Here is a 19,963-nt window from a genome sequence, read left to right on the forward strand (position 1 = left end):
TGAAATACGGATAATGAGCCCTCCGTGAGTTAGGTAGGATTCAGACATTAAAAAAAAACAACAAAAAACCAAGCTATTAAAACCTCATGCTCCAGTATATAAGACAACTTCTAACTGAGGAAGTCATAAAGCGAAGTCCATTAGACAGCAATTTGATATAAACTGTCTTGTACCTTCCTTTGAAGGACATGACAAAATACCGTCAAGGAACACAAATCTGAGCTGAAATTGAAGTTATTTGATATGACTGTTACCATTTTTGTATGACAAGATTTTGAATTTGAAAAAAAATCCTATAGGAGAACTAGTAAACTGTTTACCCACAATTGGTGGTGTAGAAAGCAAATTTGACTATTACCTAGGGAAGTTTCAATGTCTCCCATTGGTCATAAATCTTATGACCAATAGACCAATGGCTTTGCAGAAGTCAAAGCATGCCACAGCGCTGAAAATCACCAATGAGTTGAGCAAGTAGCAAGCAGCTCAGAGGCAACAAGGACCAGCTTTGTATATAATTGCTCAGCTGTAATTAACTGTGTGAGCTTTCCTGCCTTTTGTAGGACAAAGAAGTCACATCCACCTATTCCTAAAGACTGTTTACGTTCATATGGTCAGCTACTACTCAGAAATGGTATAAGAAGCTGTTCCTTACCACCTTTCAGCCCTTAATCTCCACATCTCAACATCTACTTATTTCTCTGTGGACAACCTATTCCAAGTGCAGAAGGAACCATGTCCCCATGGTTCATTTGTCCCCAAAGACCAGCACTCCTCCCATCCTCCATGTCACAGGAAGATTTTTATCAAAAGCTGGTGAAATATAAATGGATCTTATGATCTAATGAACAGAAAGAAAACCAAGAACAATAAAACCCCTCTCACCTCAGTCAGTTGGTTACCATAAAAAAAAATCCCAAGGAGTTCTCTCTTCATTGCCCATGTCAGTACTGGCACACCCAAGCTAAGGAGATGCCTGTGTTAATCTCTCATGTTTATTGATAAATAAATTAGGTATATCAACATTCTCAAGACTTTTTTTTTTTTAAATTGCTTTTTATGGAACTTGTCAGGCTCCTAACCTGTTCATAATCGCACTAAGTCTTAATTTAAAACCATTTTAGAGGGCCTGGTGTTTTTATATGCAATAATGAAAACATAGCTTGATATAACTAAAAAATGGCTTGAATTTTAACAAGCTTCTACCAATATACGTTTAACAAACCACTGTAGTTGAGCTGGATAAAAAAATAGCTGATTAAAAAAATCAGAACATTCTTCAGTATATCATCTTGAATTGGGATAAATCGGAATATGTCAAAATACTGTGATTTTTAAGCAAAAAGGTATATATCTAAGTTTTGAAACACTTAAACATTTAGTTCCAAAATTCTCAGTCACAACAAACACTTTAGACACCTCACACATAGAATCACAGAATGTTTGGGGTTGGAAGGGACCTCTGGAGATCATCTAGTCCAACTCAACTACTAAAGCAGGTTCACCTTCTGTGCTGAAGAAGATCAAAACACGAATATGCCTGAACTACACCTTGGATCTTTTTTCAGCCAATTCATTTATTGATAAACCAAATGTCAGTTTTATATATAGCAGAAATATCCTCCAGCCTGTTTGTAGTCAGGAATTTTGAGAGATTTCCTTTTAGAGACAGACAACCTATTCACCCTTGCTTCTACCTGGCCTAATTTTCCTCAGGGATAATTAGTTTACTCTCCAAGTTATTTCTCTTTTATACAATTTTGGTGTCCTTAGTCACGTTATAAAGAACAGCATACATCAACCCCAAAGAACAGGGACATGTACATCACAAGGTTTTGCTTTGCTTACTTTGACACTGAAGTGACGGTTCCCAAAAGAGGTCATAACCTGGCATAGGGAGGTGCACTGATTTCTTACCTGCTCCCCATCTGCTCCCAAGCTAACTTGAGAACAGATGCCCAAATCTAAAGCCCTGTGAAGTGTAAGCAAGGCCTTTCACCAGGGAACGCCCTTAGAACTGAAAGGCCAACTCAAGTTGCACCAGGGGAGGTTTAGATTGGATATTAGGAAAAATTTATTCACCGAAAGGATGGTCAAGCACTGGGACAGGCTGCCCAGGGAAGTGGTTGAGTCACCATCCCTGGAGGTGGTTAAAAGATGCGTAGACGTGGCACTTAGGGACATGGCTTAGTGGTGGACTTCGCAGCGTTAGGTTAACGGTTGGGCTCAATGATTTTACCCATCTTCTCCAACATAAATGATTCTATTAAAATCTGACAGTTCTTGGCTTCGGCTCCCTCTGGTGGGTAACTCACACTCCAGAGAACAGCAACTACTGGTAAAAGTGACCACCATGGAACGGAACAACATGCAGGTTGCTATAGTTTTCTTAAAATATACAGAAACAGAATGGAGATCAGAGCTTTAGGCTGCAACTTGAAAAATTTGTCCTGAAAATGGAAGATGCAAAGTTCCCGCCAGAACTGAACTCCCTTCAAATTCGGAGAAGAAAAGAGTTGGGGGTTTGGTCTAGGTGAAAATCTATCTTCAGCACCTAATGCTGATTAAAATAATGTAAGGAACTAGTTAAACACTAGTCTTTTTGACAAGAACATTCTCTCGGATTTCTGTTCTTGATTGACACTTTGAGGCCTAAAGTGTGATGTCCTTTCTCACAAACATTTTGTTTGCAGGATTCAGAAAATATTCATTATTTCGCAAATCTCACACCCCATAGAGTCTTTATTTGTTACAAGGAGTTTAGTTTCAGTGGAGAAGAAAAATATGCTTTTAAATCTGTGATATCTTACCTAACAACGATACATGTCCACACATTTACTAGCTGAAACAACTGAAAATTAAAGCTTATCTTATAATTTATATTCTTGGGCACAAATCTAAGTCCTTCCGCAAGAACAATGTGCACACTGCATTGCAGTATTCCAAATACTCATCAACAAACCACTTTGATTAATGGAGAAATTGCCACGGGGACTGATTAAGAACTAAATAGATCTAACTCATACTAACCAGTGACCAACAGGGGTAGTCTTCAAATGCAGAAATAACCCCAAAAATATCCCAGAAGGAGCAACTTTCTTTACTGGATCAAAGGCTAACAGCTTGATAATCTCTCTAAATAATTTAACCACTCATCTGAGCACTATGAGCACCATACTGTGGAAAGGGTGGCAGAAAAAAGTACTAAATAACTTTCTTAGCTCTAATGCACAACTACTTTGCACCTCAGAGAAAACATTTTTTTCCTTCGTTTTTCATCTGGAAAGCAGAAAAGATGTATTTGTAAAAAAACCTCATGAAATGCGCAGTTTTGCTGTTAAATTATTATTGCATTATTAAGCTTATTCTGCAGCAGTCATTTTATTCTCGGCAATTAAATATAATTTCACAGCATGTTTTATTTTCTTTGGCCAAACTCCAGGCTTTTTCTCCTCTAGTAGAATCTAAAGACTTGCCTGCAGATTGTAGAAGGAGTTACATATGTTTAAGTGAACTGAACAGTACAGTGAACAGGAAAAGGCATTTAGGGCTATTGAGAAGTAATGTCTTTGAAGCTGTCTATTTTACATATTTATTACAGCAGTAACACACTTATTTAAATATTGCTCATCCTACCAGAAGATTCTGAAGAGTCCCAAAACTGGTAATGTCTCTGACCCCTTTACCTTATTACTGAAACTAACCTTTCTCCTTCTTTTAGGAACCAATATATTGTTGATCATTCCCGCTAGGTGCCCTTCTCTTCATTTTGGGTTTCTGGTCTCATCTGTCTCAAGAAGCTCAGTGGATGCTTCCTCCCTGAGAGTAAGTGTAGCATATTCTTGAAGTATCTTGTGCAGTTTCTGTCAAGAGCTCAACCATTTGCTCTTAGCTTGCTGCCTGTGTGCAGGATCACTGCCTAAAATATCCCTGTAAAATGTGCTATCAAGATGAGCAAAAGACTCGCTGTGAGAACATACTGGAAAATTAAGAAGCTGCTCTAATCATAAAACATGATTAAAGAAAACCATTACTTCAGGTAGGTGCAGCTCTAGCCTACCAAATTGCTGCACAGTTTGGCAGATGGACAGATAGGTTTGAGTCTTATTACCTCTATATAATAAGTATATATCTCAATTGGGTCTCAGTTATGCCCTCTCTAAGATGGGGATAAAATATCATATGCCTATTTGGTGACAGTTATCAGCATCATTAATAAAGATTCGGGGGAAATTTTACTTCAAATGAAACCTTCTAATGCTGTACTTCATACTATAATGAGAAAAGCACTGCTGCTCATTTAAATAAAGTTATTATTCACTTGTAGGATATAATATGGAAAGAAACCCTTCAGACTTAGTATTTCTTTCATTTAAGTGATTAGCAATAAAACTTCCAGTTATTAAAGCAGTGAACCACTTTCAGACTAATAAAGAATAAACTAATCTCCTTTGTGGACTGGAAGAAAAATGACATTTATTCCTTTACCAAATAACTTCTGAACAGAAGGAACTGAGCACTAACCTGGTAGGCTGTGGTTTGTAAATACTTGAAACAAAACTTTCATCCTGTCTGTACTACTATTTAAGAAGCTGCATTTCTTTGCACATTCAACAGCAGGTTTACGCTTGAAGAATGAAGATGGCACATTAAACAGATCCTGCTCATCTGAAATGCTTGAGTCTGATTCTCTGTTAGAGTGAATTCCAGTTATATTTTCTTTTGATGATTTGCCAGTTCCCAAAAAGTGTAGAGTAACACCTGCCTGATTATCATCTGTCTGCACTGCATTTTCAGTCAGAACTCTCTCTTTTGATTCCCCATGAGATGCAACACTTAGCATTTTCTGCTTTTGCATTATTTCAGTTAGTTTCATTCTTCAAATTATACCTTTAATTAATTCCAAGTTTTCCTTTCATAATATTCCTGGGATGACAGGATCATCAGGCTTTCACCCAACAAAAACCTGAAAGCAATTAAAAAAGAAATACATACACAAAGGATACAAATACAACCCTGATTTATATACAGCACAAAAGCCAACCTAACAGGTTTCTTATAGTGTGTATTGGTCAAGACTTTGCTTCACTATTACTTCTTCTTTTTCATTCTAAGTTTAAAATATGCCTTTTGGTTATATAATAAGAGCAATACTACACTTATTATACCATAAAAAAAGCAATTGTATTCCAAACTTAAATAAAAAGATCCCCAAAACCTTACAAGAAATATTTGATGTCTCACCTCTTGACACTTCTTCAAAATTTCCAAACGCAGTAAAACTTCACGGTGATCACTTCTGACACCACCTGGAAGCCCCCACCTCAGGACCACCAGCTGGAGTTACGGCCTCTTTCTTTACAGTAGTTGTATAATTGAGGACAGGATTCTTCCATTAATGCATTTCTTTCTACCTCTGATTCCAACGCAAATAAGCATAATGAAATCAGATTGTTGTAATAAAAAAAAAAAAATTGCAGTTTTGATTATTTTGCTGCATTTGATGACAAGAAAAGCTTTGAATGAGCCAGAGGATAAATATTTCTCAAACAAGACAGATGTTCTTACAGGGCATATACTTTGTACATTTGTAACTTAAGTGACATGATGTAATGATGCACCTTACCAAGACTGTGCATGAATATGGCAAACCACATTTTTACCATTCTGCTCACAAGACACACACTTTAATTGGAGATTTAAATACTGATGAGCCAAATTTGCATGTGCAAAATGTACATCTAAATCAAAATTTTGTGCATGACCCTTCCTTATAGCAGGTAAAATTCTGAGCTTGCAATGCTCAAAATATTAAACTACTCAGAATCTGTCAGGACAGATGAAACTAGATTTGAGAGTTGTCTCCATCTCTCCACATAATGGAAATTGCATTTGCTTGGTATACAAGAATCTCACAGCTTCATATCAAAATTTCTATATTTGCTCCTGTGTATAACTTTCTTCTGGTGACGTTCTTTTCTCCCCTCAATGATTTACAATTAACACCTTCAAAAATATTTTATCATCTTTTAAAATACCTCAGGGATGTTTTGACATGCGGAGAAACAACATATGTTTATCAACTGCATTTTTTAGAAGAGTAACCAACCATGTCCTTAAGGCTCCAGAGCTCAAGCTGTTCCTCACTCTTTCCTTTCACCTCTTCAATACTCCTGTCATCTTCTCTCCCTGAACAGATACCCAAAGAAGTAACGTTTGCTTTTCATATTTAGCGTGTCTCCTCATAAAAAACATTTATTCCCCATTTCCTGCAAGACACTGGCCACCTCTGCTTCCTTTGAGTTTATTGATAATATGGCATCTAGCAGAGTAGGGCTTGTGTCTGTGGAACAAAAATTACTGTGATGATCACAAAGAGATTCTGCCCAATCTTTACCAGTCAGAGGTTGTAGTAGAAGTGTCAAATATATACATTTAAAACAGGACAAAATAAATCGGGGGAGACATACTGTAGCTTGTGATTATTATATTATATTACATTACATTACATTACATTACATTATATTATATTATTATTCAAAGTGACACAGATTATCTTAATTAGTTCCAGATGGGAGGCATCTGTACCAGTCAATAGTTTAATTTTTTCCTTCCTCCCCCATGCAATATACCTGTCTATATAAAAGCCATGAAGGAAACACACAGTGATGCCGAGTACCATTTTTTGCCCATGCTGGGAAGAAAACCAGGGGAGGGACATCATCTGTAGGTATGCACCATGAAAAGAGGTAGAGAACACTCATCACGCCATGAAATTAGGAAAGACAAGGTAACTGCTCGTGAACTCATCTGACCAAACAGTTACTTGACACATACACACACCAGCTAATAAGCTAATGTATCTGCTTGCACTCACAGCATACTAAACATCACAATCAGCAAGTTAACAATGAAAAAATATATAAAAATAGTGGGTCCACATTCATATAAGCTACTAAAATTATCCTGTAGAACGTCACCTTTTTAACTCTTTCAGACTGATCGTAATGCCTGTTTACCAAATCCAGGGAGCCTTCGTTGACAGCAGACATGTGGATATGCCTTTTGTCTCGGAGAAGCGAGCAGTATATCTCCTCTCCTTCCATCAAACGAAAAGGGATGCAACTAGAGCCCATTAACAATACATTAGAATCTGCACTGACTTCTGTAACACAAATTTGTTGAAAGCAATGCTTAATCATATGGACCGTAGCTATAAAGTCAACTTAAAATTATCCATAAGCATTTACATGTCACAGATCCACTGCATGAGGACAGACTCTGAAACAGGCACTAAAGCCACTCAGATCCAGACAGTTTTATTAAAACAAATTAATTTCCCTCTATACCTGTTCAAATGTCCACTTTGTTCCAGGGACAGTTCTGTTACTTTATTCACTTCTGCGAAGTGAAAACTTTCTTCTCTTTTCAGATTTAGGCACATACAGTTTTTGTACTGCTTTCCTACTACTGGAGACAGAAGGAAGCAAAGCACTAAGCATCTGCTTGGACACTACCAGAGGGAAACAAACAAAAAAACCCCAAACCAAATACCGCCCCGGCCCCCAAACCAACCCCCAAACCCGATGTAATCACGGAAAGAAAATCTTCTTTTGCATTCTTTTTTCATATAAACGTCACATAGGCAGCTTTAATTCTGGCACATCCTTACTTATGACTAAGATTGACTTCCTTTGAGTGGATTTGTAACTTTAGCATTATTTTAATCTAGGAAATAAAGTTCTATACTACATCTTGTACTTTTATCATCTAAAGACATATGGCATGAGGGGGGAAAAAAGATATCATGCTGAACGCCAGTTAACTAAAACCTGGTAATATTCTAGTTCTGATCTTCAGAGAAAAATACAAACCTGATAATGCTTTGCAAATTCGTCCACCATCTGTAGAGGCTCTGTACTTTTTATCAACGGGCTTCTGCATTTTCCCTATACTATTATAAATTCTGTCTCTTCAAGGTCAATTGAACCATAGTTTTCCCTATAAGTAGAGATCAAATGGTTCCCTATGGCGGAGACAGCAGCTTTTTAGATAGTAATGCTTTCTTCATGTGTTTTTCCTGCAGGAAATCATAAAATGCATTACTGACAGAGACACTTGATTTAAAGATCCTGTTCTGAAGAGTGACTCTATACAAGACTATCTTTATGTTTATCACCTCTCAGTGACACTATAACAGATAATTGTTTGAGAAGGAACAGATTATCTTTTCTTGAATGATATCTTCAAAACTCATCCTAGACTGACTTTTTCATTTCAGTGATCATTACCAGTAATAAAGATACTGCAGAAGAAATTATGCCCTCAGAGACACCCACACAACCCCATTTCTTTCCACTAAGGCTGTGCAGTTATAGTTTGGCTTTCTCTCTCATTGCTGTGACCTTATCCCACCTCCCAACATAAGCAACTTGCAGCAGGCAATCACAGCAAGAGTTTTCAAATTTCTGCTGTATCGTGGACATGAATACTTAAAACACATGCTACTGTAGGAACCATTACCATGAATGCTCAGGAAGGGATAGTTATGTAAACTTTAAACGAGACGGACAAACTTTCAGTCTGACATGGGACACTGGTGTCTGGATATAGACTCTCATATGTCTTGTGTAATTCAGCCACCTGGAGTCACTCCTCACTTTGCTCTGAATGAAGGAGAAAGAAGAGAAATGGTTAATTCTTTATTTCACCCACATCAAATATTCTAACGTGATTTTCCAGCACCTAGTCAACATGTTTTGTCTTAATTCTGGGAGTGCACTAGACTTTCAGAGGTTGCTTCTGTGGGCTCAGAGAGCAACAGGAAGCACAACAGTCAGGCAAACAGAAATTCTTCTCACAACCGTGGGGCAGACCATTCTGAGATGAAGCCAAATCCATGTTGGTGACAGAATAGGTGACGGCAACAGAAAGAAAATCTACAATCCTCTTGTCTTTTACCATAACCCCACCTCATGCCAGAATCTATGGCTCTGCAACCCTAAGCTTAGCCATTGTTTTGTTGTATTGTCCTGCAGCAATGAAGATTTATCCCCTACGCTCTTCTAGTTTTGCGTATCAGGATGTTTTTCCTCCTCCAGTCCACCCAGAATTCTCACACTTCTGGTATTTTCTCTGTTGAACAAACATTTCCTTCTCCCTTCATTCTGCTGTTAACAAGTACTTAGGATGCTGTACTATAAGCCACAAAACGCAGTTGAAGGAAAGAATTTGCAAAGTGGAACTATTTCTGGTTCAAACCAGTTCCATGATTTTCACAGCACGAAGTTCACAGTATAACTCAAAATCACTTGTATTGCCTCAGATGAAAGGAGGCACTATGTTTGCACTTCTGCCGAAGATCTTAACATGAATAAATGCTGGGGTTTTTTCCGTACTCTTCTTTTACTCACCAAAATCTCATAGCTCATCAGCTGGGCCTGCTTTCTCTACACACCCCACACCCCCAACCTGTCGCAGTGGTACTGTAGACATCAGCAGCCCCAATTTCCGTGTCAGCTGTGCCAGGCTGAGCGCAGGGCCGAGCAGGAGATGCGGGAACACACGGCTCATCAGTCACAGCTGTCATCCCTCCTTCCAACCCACTGACAGCCACTCTACGTTATTCCCCGGGATTCAACACACGACAGTGCAAAGGAGCATCTTTGGGCTTGGTTCTAATAGCACTGAATGAACCTGTATTTAACAGCACACAACTTAAGACTGCTCTGAAGTTTCATTCAAAATAAAGTATAAAATACCAATGCAATAGTTACAGTACTTGTGCCCCTGCCATACTTTTTTTTTCCTCCTGTATTCTTCAAATGCCTGTATAGACAACAGAAAGAGCTGGACAGATTTTTGAGAAGACATCACTACGTTTCAGAGATACCAAATAATTTTGTAGCAAAACCTGCGTACATCCTGTGCTAATAGCTCCTGTAAGTTGAGCCTAGCAAGTGCACTGCCTAGTGATGTGCTCCAGGGCACCACAAGGACTGACAGAGGGGGGAAAAGAGAGAGAGAGACTCCCTGCCTCCATAACAGCAAGCAAACAAACCACTAAATGACAGCCTGCTGAGAAAAGTTTTGAAGAAAAAAAAAAAGCATATCTTAAAATTAACAAATCCACAAAGGCACTAGGAATATTAACCAATTCAAATATGTACCAAAAGACTGAGGAGCAAAACTATTTTAAGACAAATTTCAGTTTAAAAACCTAAACTTTATTTAAGCATTAGCATTGCCACCTCAATTTTCTGCACCAAATTTGTCCCAATGAAAGATTCTCAGAGACAAATTTGAAAAAGGGAAAAAAAGTAAGCTATGCTTGATCAGATGAGATTTCCAAGTGGTTACTGCAAGAACACCGCTATATATAAAAAGTATTTTTTTAAAAGCCCTTCCAACTGGTTCTTCAGTAAGGCAATTACTATCTATGCAGTATGGAAAATTCTGTAAACCGACCAATTCCTTTTTAATCATCCTCTATTTTAGACACTTGCTACTTTTACTGACACTTGTTTTCTCAGGCCAACCAAAGATTTACTGAAAAACGCATTAATTTAAATACATAGCGTAGCCCTACAATCAAAACACTCTTGCCATACTGAAATAAAGCATAAACCACCTTTTTTTCCACTGCCAGTGGGTTTTTACTTGAAAAAAGGTGGTGGTGGTGGTGGTGGTGTGTTTTTCAACAGTGTTTAGAATTCCCTCAGTAGTCATGATCTCTATTTACAGTTGTGCCTATCTTGGTAAGATTCTTTACATTGCCCCTCCCTTCCCCTCACTTGTTGGTGGTCAGGCCTCTCCATTATATATAGTACCTAGATTTTTGAAATGACCATGTTCCAACCATTGTGCCTTATGAGAAAATGGTTTAATGACAAAAATTACCTTCCAAAATTGGCATAGAAGCAAAGAACTGATACAGAAGTTCCCAATGTAAAATATTTTCCTTGAAAGAAGACTTCCAAACAAAGACGTTTACTAACAGAACCATAGAAGATTGCTCAGATATCTTCACTAGAGTGTGTGATTTATAGGCAGACCAGGAGCTGAAAAATCAGGCATTTCACAAGTTTGCCATTACACACAGTAACACTATAAAAGCAAGAGATGTGGTTCTTATTTATCCTTCCCCCACCCTCCCTCACTAATCTATTCAGATAAATTGTCATGGCAACTTGACTCATATGCCAAGGATTCGAGCAAAGACAAGTCAATTCCCCTCAGAAAGCTTGTGAAAAGAAAACGTCCCGCCTGTTCTGATGTTGGCAGACACTAAAGCTGAATGCCCTTCCTTCTCACAGGACTGCAGTGGGCAGCCACAGCAACTTCTCCCTGCCAGACACTCTTGCTCTGATTGCAGCCATGAGCCTCCCATTTATGTCAAAGGCAAGATTGCGTCATTTGGAAAAAAGTCCTGCCTTGTTACTTTACCAGCTTTTACTAAATATGAGTTGAGTTCCTAGAGAACTCACGACCTTCTGAAATTAAGAATTCTTTAAATATTTTCCTTACTGAGGAAGCACATACACTTACTGATTTTAAACCCAGTGTTTGAGCAAAAACTACAGCTGCTTCTTGGATGACAGCAATACACACCATATTTCTTTCAGATGTCCACAGTCTCTTCAGACGAGTGAAAAGCACAGAACAAATTCAATTTTTCTTCCTTCACCTGCAGTCACAATGATTCATATATATTTTTTTCTTTATATCTATGAAGACGAGCAGTAATTTTGCAATATATTTAGTGTATCCTCCTTTGTTAAACATGTTGTATATAAGCTCTCTTGATAGGCAGTAGCATAAACACTTCCACTCCGTCAGCAGAAGTCCTAACATGACAGTCACATAAACTATCCTTTATTTGCTACACCGGCTTTTGGCACCACCGCCCAGAGCATCCAGCCTGCGCCTCTAACATCCCTCTCACCAAATGCTGTGTGCGGCGGAACGCACGCTTTCAAAGAGACAATGAACATAATGGAGACTCTGTTACAAGTCTCAGTGGGATAACTGACCCTCATATTAACAGCAAACACAACTACCCTGAAAAACGTGTAAAAATATACGGAGAGACGGAAGATGTAATTCTTCCGCCGATTTTTAAGAATGCTTTCTTTGTGACAGAAAATCCTTTGCAAGTTCAAACTTGGCCCTAGAAGTGCAGTAGGCAATACACAATTAAAAAAAATAAACACATACCACAGCAGATAAATAGGCGTTTATTAAAGTTCATCTCAAAACAAACAAAAATAATAATAGGGGACATTAAGGCATCTTGTATTCAGTAACCGTTCATATAGCAAAGATGACTTCTCTTTCTGATGCAAGGGAGCAGATTACGAAAAAAACCCAAAAGTTCTCCCGACACATTTGGCAGAGTGCTGACTTCCACTGTGCCACCACTTGGTCAGCAACCCCTCCAAGGAATGCCACATTTCTCCAATGAAAGAGCTACAGAATCACAACACTCACTGAGACACGTGCAAGAAAGCACTTCTCCCTCCCCTCAGACGTCCAACCATCTGTGGGGATGCACACTGGAGAAAGACTAACAGATGGATACCGTAGAGAATAAAGAAGACATGCGCCTGCTATAACCACTCAGTTTCGAGCAGACTAGAATATTTGGCCTTGCTTTCGCTAGTATTTACTATTTCAGCCAGTATCTAGTGAATAGGAGACCACAAGCTCCAGTCTGTTACAATGTAACAATTTTTATGTTCTCCTTCTACATCCAGATTAGATAAACAAATGACAAAGGTCTTGTTTCCATGGAATAATTTATTTTGATGAATTATGCTGCCAAGTGACCAATCACTGTTATAGTGCTTTTTTCTTCAGTTGGAATAAGAACACCAGGAAATGTTTACAGTATCATTGGGTTCACTATAACAGGATTTTTACTACAAAGTAAAATATAAATTAATAAACACTGCATATAGCACTATTCACTTCACCACATTGGCTCTCTATATCCTTTGTCGCATTCTAACCTTCATTTAAGGCAAGTTTGTTATTTTTCCAAAGAAGACCACGTAGTCTCTAGATAAACTTGTGTGACTAGGTTTGCGAGTTAGGAAATTGAGCTTTATAAAATGTTTACTTCAACAAATATGAAAGCTATTAAGAGAAAGATGGTGACCCAAAATTGTACTGTATTAAAAGGTGGAGTTTCCTTGTACCAAAGTCCTTTATTCATCATCTTTAGAACCAGTTTTGCTTAACTATAAAAGAGACACAAAAAGAAAGTATTCAGAGTTTAGACTGCCATGCCATTTATTAGGAAACAAGAACAACATTATCTCCATCTTACATAGAACACATGTATATTTAATTAATAATACAGACTGATTGTGCTACTGTACCAAAAGACTGAAAAGCATAAAAAATAATTTCTTAAGCTTAAACACTAAACGAGCTTATTTCCTGAATTCAAAAGTGGACTTTAAAAAGCAACACCACAAAACCCCAGAAAAACCTCAGAGTACTGTTTCTAGTTAATTTTAAGATTCTGTCACCAGCTCTCCAAAATAAATAAGATGGACTAATGGAAAAAAGTATCTCCATGCATCTCTGAGAGAATTCCCACGTGGAAATTTACACAATAAAAAAGAGACATTAATTCACTATTTCTCACTTTTTAAAGCAAATTATTACGTGTAGTGCATCTATCATGATATCTATCTGGAATTCAAGACATTCACTACAAATAGCTACTTTTAACTCAGAAGGACTCTGCCCAAAACCACCATCATCATTTATTTGCTCTTATTTAACAATTGAACCGGTGTTGGGTCTTACACCAAGAATTACTTATAGTTGTGTAAAATAAAATAGTTTGCTTTCAAAATTGTCAAGTGACTATACTGATTTCCACTGAATCAGCAAAGACAAGATGGTGGCAGAAATCAATGCTGAGGGAGCAAGCAGAAAATAATTATTCACTGAAGGGGCTGTGGCAGAGAACGCTCAGGCTTGTAGGAGGCAGCAAAGTGCTCCCGCTTGGGACAACTCCCTTCTGCTTATTTATCCATTGCCCTCCAGAACCTGGCAACACCATGACTTTATTTTACATCTTGTTGCCAGATGAAGACAGAATATTTGCAGTGCATTTGGCTAGCAAAGCTCTCTCATCATAAAATTAAGATTTAATTGCTCAATAAATAAAAAAGACATACTAGACCAACAAGGTTCAAAGAGGAATAGAAGTCCTTCCGACTCTAATATTCAGAAGGACTAAGCGTTTTAAAGCATTTGAGAAACATGTAAATTATAATCCAAAAAGAGCAACAGTTCTTACTATTTCTTGAAAATATTTTTAACATTAAAAAAGATAGCTTGAAAATACTTACATGCTGGATGCACATAGAAATGAATCAGACACCACAGTCAAATCCAAACAAAGTTAGGAAGAAAAGCAAGAAAAAAAAATCAGATTAGTTTTCTTCAGATGCAAGTACAAATTATTTTTAATGTACATATGCAGTATTTCCATAATACTGCATATAATACAGTCATGCTACCTTAATTACGTCCACCCAGTTCCATCCTCGCGGAAGCTCCCCTTTGTTATCTGCAGAATAAGAAGGTTTTATTTTCAACACACAAGCTAAGAGGAATCTTTACCATTCCTTAAAATCAACACACAAAATTCTAAAGATCCAAAATCTTAATTTCTCCATTACAAAGCCATGAGGACAAAAATAGGTATTAATGTCTTAAACAGACACTTCTTCATAGTAGTTCTGTTTAAATAAAAACACCTCAGTCCATCTGACATTTAATTTAGAAGGCAACTCTAACATGAGCTGGGCTGACCAGCAGTGATGCATTCTGTCAAAAACCAAAATTTTATACAACTTTTCCTTTATATGGTCAACATTTAATCTGCCAATTATACATTAGGTTAGAAAAATTACATGCAGAAACTGCTATCACAGGGTACAACTTATTGCTCCAATACGACAGTATTCTCCAGATCATTATTAAAAATTACGGTTGAACTCATAAAAGTTATTAGCAGGATTAGTTGAAATATTGAACGTTTTTAAATCAGAAACCTACCATTTCATTGAAAGCATAAAGTATCTGCAGAAGCATCTCTATTTTGAGCATAAAAACTGAATTTAATATTTTGGGTTCCAAACCAAATACTTTCATTTAGAAATTGCATTTTTAATAAAGTGAATTATTTATGAGGGTCCACCAACAAACAGTGTTTTTTGTTGAAAGTGAATTTTTAGAAGTCCCAAATGCTCTCCTCCCACAAATATTTTTTGAAAATTGCACTTTTGTCACGTATTGAAAAAAAGAAATAAAACAAAACCAATAATATCATGAAATCCCCACTCTACAGAAAGTTGCTTTGGCCAGAACTAACAACTCAGGCAAAAATAATTCATCTAAAACAAGCAAAACAGAGACCACAGACTTAAAGTAGTTAATGTTATAAATAAATGACTACTGATTCTGACTCTAGCAAGATGTCATAAAATTTGGATTCTCAAACAAAATATTATAGTGAACAAACCTGTTTTATCAGCCAGTTTTCGTTTCTGGGTTTTGGATAACTGCTCCTTTTTATCTTTCTTCTTACTTGCTGGCACATCAGGAGTACCAATTGCAATACTATTGCTTACTGAAGTCTGAGAAGGACAAAAATGGTTGATAATATTTTGCATATTAGTTCCACAGATACCTCTGTGTGTGATGACTGAACCTGACATACTGAAATATCTTGACTGTCAGAAAGAAGCAATGCTATCAGCAGTCCGCAGCTTTTAATCAACATATAATCATGACTGTAGTTTTAAAACAAGGGTTGGGGACTGGAATGATTTCCTTTGAGAGCTGCAAAGGGCACCTCTTACACTTTTCAAATTTAATCATGGAGTGTGGTTTAATCTGAAGAGATGGATTCAGACTTCCCAAGCATGGAAACCAATTCTTCTCCCTCAAAGCAAATCTGCAGCACCACAGAGGCAAGTAACGTCCTGTACAACACAGAAGCCACAAACAGACCCAGCCTGACTCATTCAAGACCCTGGAGCTGCACTTACACAATCCACTGCATCCCAGGAAGGCTGCAGTAATTTGCTCCACATACCACTCCCCCCCTCCCTGGGCAGATGCTTTTAATCTCCATTTCAGCCCTCTTCAGTTTTGCTTCTGCTCCAAGCCTCCATTTTTATGTTACTCTGTGGGACAGAACTGCAGCCCGCAAACATTTTGGTGTAACAGCAAAATAACAATTAACTATAACAATTATGAACACAGAGCATTATGGCATCATACGCTGTGTGTCACTGTTTAGCCACTAACATGGGTATACCCAATTTACTGATTAACAACTTAAAGACACAGCTATGAAGTATTTAGAGTTATCATAACCATTTTTTTTCAGTTTTAAAAGCAAGAGATTGAAATCTGAATTTACCTACTTACCACAGTGTTAACCGGCTGCTTTTCCATGAACAACTCTTTATTATCTTTGGCATATTCAAAAAGTGTGTATGTCATAGCAGTTCCAAGATTTGCTTCAACTTCTACCATTAACTTATCCAAAATACTTTGTTTAATAGCTGAAGATCTAAAAGAAATCATAAAACTCCACTATAATCTAGACAGATGAAGAAAAGCTCGTCAATCAAAAACCCCCTACATACGAGGCTGGGAGTGAAGCTGTCATAAATACTGACATTGTGTTGTTGAAAAAAGCATCCATCGATATGACTGGTGCTGTTTGTGGATACGTTTCTGGCCAAGAAACTTCTATTAGAAAGGCTTTGGGGTCTCCGCTTTCGCCTATCTGAAGTGAAAAGAAAAACTTTATAAATCAACAGTTTCCAGTCACTTATTAAGGATTACAATGCCAATATACAAGTCTTTCACTTCTTTAAGATTATCCAGATTCCTTAAGATAACAACTATTATCATCATAAAGGTACCAGAAAATAAAGCTGTTATCTAGAAAAAGTACTAAATTTCTGACATCAATATTAACTCCTACCTGGCAGTTTTCATCCTTGGAAAAGCAACAGAAACATTCAAAGCTCTCTTTATTTTTTTTTATTGCTTTGTTTTAAAAACTACTTTGTAGCATCTGCAAGCCAAATATTATACAATCATATATGAGAACAGAAAAGATGAAGCCTTCTTTCCCCCTCCCATGCATCCAAGCTCAGAGCAATATGAAAACAAACCACAAGACAGTGTTGAGATAAAGAGAATGATAAACTAGTGACCTGAGATAGCAAAAAACAATAGATAAGAATTTCAATATTTCTGTCTTCTATTTTATTTCACTATAAGAAGGAATGTGTAGTAAAAGATTTAAGAAGACAGTAGAATGAGAATGGATAAAAGAGTGTAACATTAGAAAAGCCACACTTTAATATAATAATTCACATCCAATGAATTAAGTGAACCCAAATTACACATACAATCCTTACAATTATGTTGAATTAATAAAAAAACTTTGTTGTTGTTTTCTTTTAAATTTAAAACTAGAACAGGTGCTACCAAAGGCATACAAACAGAAATAACTGTTTCACACAGGATTTGGAAAACTAGTGCAACAAAGTTGCTTACATCCGTATTCTAAAACCACCTGAAAATTCTTCCTTATTTCCCTCATTACAGAATAGTCCATATCTGGCTTCATCAAATTTTATGGAATGAAGTGTAGCCAGAAGAAAAGTCCTAATCAAGGTAAGGCTACTGTACTTTAAATTTTTTAAAAGTTGGTGATTTTCTTATTCACAGTGTCTGTTTCAGCAGAGTTGACAAACTGACATTCAGAAGCATCTGTTTTAGAGGTGAAAGAGATAACACTTTAAATCAAGAATCTGCAACATTTTTCAAGACATCATCTACAGTGTAGCAGTCCGGTTCCCACAAATGCCAAGAAGAGAACTGGGGGTGCAGTTTACAGAGTTGTCTCAGGAAAGCCCTATCTGCACACTGAGCAAATCCATACAGAAAGCTGCCTAACCTGACTGTGCTCCTTCTCAGTGCAACCTAAAAATTGGGTGGTCTTACTTTAAATGCTGTTGCTGCTACACTTTCTCAATATTTGAAAAATATTTCTTTAATCTTAATTTCATAGCACGTAGATTACAAAACAGCTGTGTTCTATATGCGAGACGTGTGAGACATGAGGCTCAGAAAAATGGGATACTAATTCTTTCTACCTTCTCATGCATTCACTTGCACTATGCCTTCCCATAATACAAATTGTCCTTCATGGGAAAGATGTATTATTGCCTTTCTCTGCCACTAAGTTTTACAGTATCTAAATTGAGTTGTCCTAACTGTTGACAATTATTTTTTGTCTAATAAATATCAGCAATGACCAAAGCTAGTAAAACATAGAATGATACACTGCAGGCTTGTAGATAGGCCACATCTACTTTTTTGAAGAACTTAAACTTACTAATAAAGGTCCTATCAATGAAGGAAGGCTGCACTTAAATGGATGGGATTCATGTGCCATTAATTAAGTTAACCTATATTTCATTACAACTTCTGATGTTATTCTGAAGTTATTTGAGAAGTTATGAAAAGGTGATTTTAGGTGCCTCCTTGCCACTACAGGCATATGGCACTTTCAGAAGTCTCCCTTCTGTCCCATAGGTGCCTGAGTTTTCATCAGTAAACTTCTCTGGCCATCTAAAGATCTGCCTCAGCCTGTGCCTAGAACTTCCAGGTCTTTAAACTTTGGAAAATTGCAAATCTCAAGCTCAGCACTTCCTGTATGTCTCTCCTGAGCAGACTGTATCAGTGCACATACCCGAAGCATTTTGTGGATTCTCTCTTTAGCGGGTAGACAAGGCACGCCAGCTATCTCTGGACAAAAGACTGTAATTTAGCAAAAAGTTTCAGAGCTTTACATAGAAACTGACTGTCTGGTTTAAGTATTATTAAGTATCGCTCAGCAGGCTGGCTCCTGCAGCGAGTCTGCCCGTTCTACCTATGCAGTACATGGATGTGTAGGTAGGACGCCCAGCTAAGGGCTGACAAACCTGCGCTGGGAACAGGTTCCTAAAGACAAAGCATTGTGCTATCAAGCATCATCATACCAAAGATCCTGAAACAACGGCCTGCAGATCGAGCCTTCACTGCTCGCCTTATGCCTGTTTGTTTCAGAAAGCGCCCGGTATGTCAGACACATAACAAACAATCACATTATGTCAAACACAGGGCAGCAGAGCCGCTCCGAGGCGAAGCCTGCGCCGCAGAGACTCGCAGACCTTCCCCCGCCTTACCCGGTACTGGAAGGACACGGGGCTGAGCTCCCTGAAGCACAGGTCTCCCTCGTAGATGGAGCGCAGCGCTTCCAGCTCCATCTGCAGCACGGACAGGCCGGTTACCGCCGCCGGCCCGGACACGGCGCTCGGTTTGCCACGCTCCGCACGGCCCCGCCGCCGGCCCGGCCCGCCCGCTTCCCCCCGCCCCGCCGCCGCCCGGCTCCCTCCCGCTCGCCCGCTCAAGCGGCCGGCTCTTCCCTCCCGCCCCCCGCCGCCTCCTGTCCCCGCACGGAGCTGCCCTCCCGCTGCGAAGGGGCGTCCCGGGCCGGCTCCCCTCAGGCCCCGGGCGCGGGCAGGCCCCGGGCCTCACCTCCTGGTCCTCGTTGGCCGCCATGGCGCGCGCTGCGGGGCGGGCAGCGCGCGGAGATCCGCTCCCCCACCCCCCGCTCCCTCCCTCCCGCTCCCCGCCGCCGGGGCTGGGCGGGACCCGCCGGCGCGGCCCCGCCGCTGTCGCACAGGGAGGCCCGAGCGGCCCCGCCTGACGGACACGCCTCCACTGAGGGCAGCGCGGGTCACCCGGTCGCTCGCTGCTATTGGTCCCTTCTTCCCGTCGTCACCTCCTCCCTGTCTTTCCATTGGCCGGCCCCGCCGGGCTTGCATCGCTTCCTTCTTCAGCTAACTGGCTCCTTCGCCAGTGACGC

General features: G+C 38.9%; 1 protein-coding gene across 1 annotated transcript in view; it reads right to left on the bottom strand.

Moving 5' to 3' along the window:
* The window catches only part of RWDD4 (RWD domain containing 4), a 29,722-nt gene extending 10,022 nt beyond the window's left edge, over positions 1 to 19,700 (bottom strand). The window contains exons 1-6 of the mRNA XM_065634888.1: positions 19,633 to 19,700; positions 19,281 to 19,361; positions 16,713 to 16,822; positions 16,459 to 16,603; positions 15,545 to 15,659; positions 14,538 to 14,587 (exon numbers count right to left, since the gene is read on the bottom strand). Of these exons, the coding sequence (XP_065490960.1) occupies positions 14,538 to 14,587; positions 15,545 to 15,659; positions 16,459 to 16,603; positions 16,713 to 16,822; positions 19,281 to 19,361; positions 19,633 to 19,656 (525 nt within the window). The 5' untranslated portion in view covers positions 19,657 to 19,700. The remainder of the gene's footprint in view (positions 1 to 14,537; positions 14,588 to 15,544; positions 15,660 to 16,458; positions 16,604 to 16,712; positions 16,823 to 19,280; positions 19,362 to 19,632) is intronic.
* Positions 19,701 to 19,963: the final 263 nt, after the last annotated feature.

Source organism: Caloenas nicobarica, chromosome 4 (assembly GCF_036013445.1).
Source record: "Caloenas nicobarica isolate bCalNic1 chromosome 4, bCalNic1.hap1, whole genome shotgun sequence".
NCBI lineage: Eukaryota > Metazoa > Chordata > Aves > Columbiformes > Columbidae > Caloenas > Caloenas nicobarica.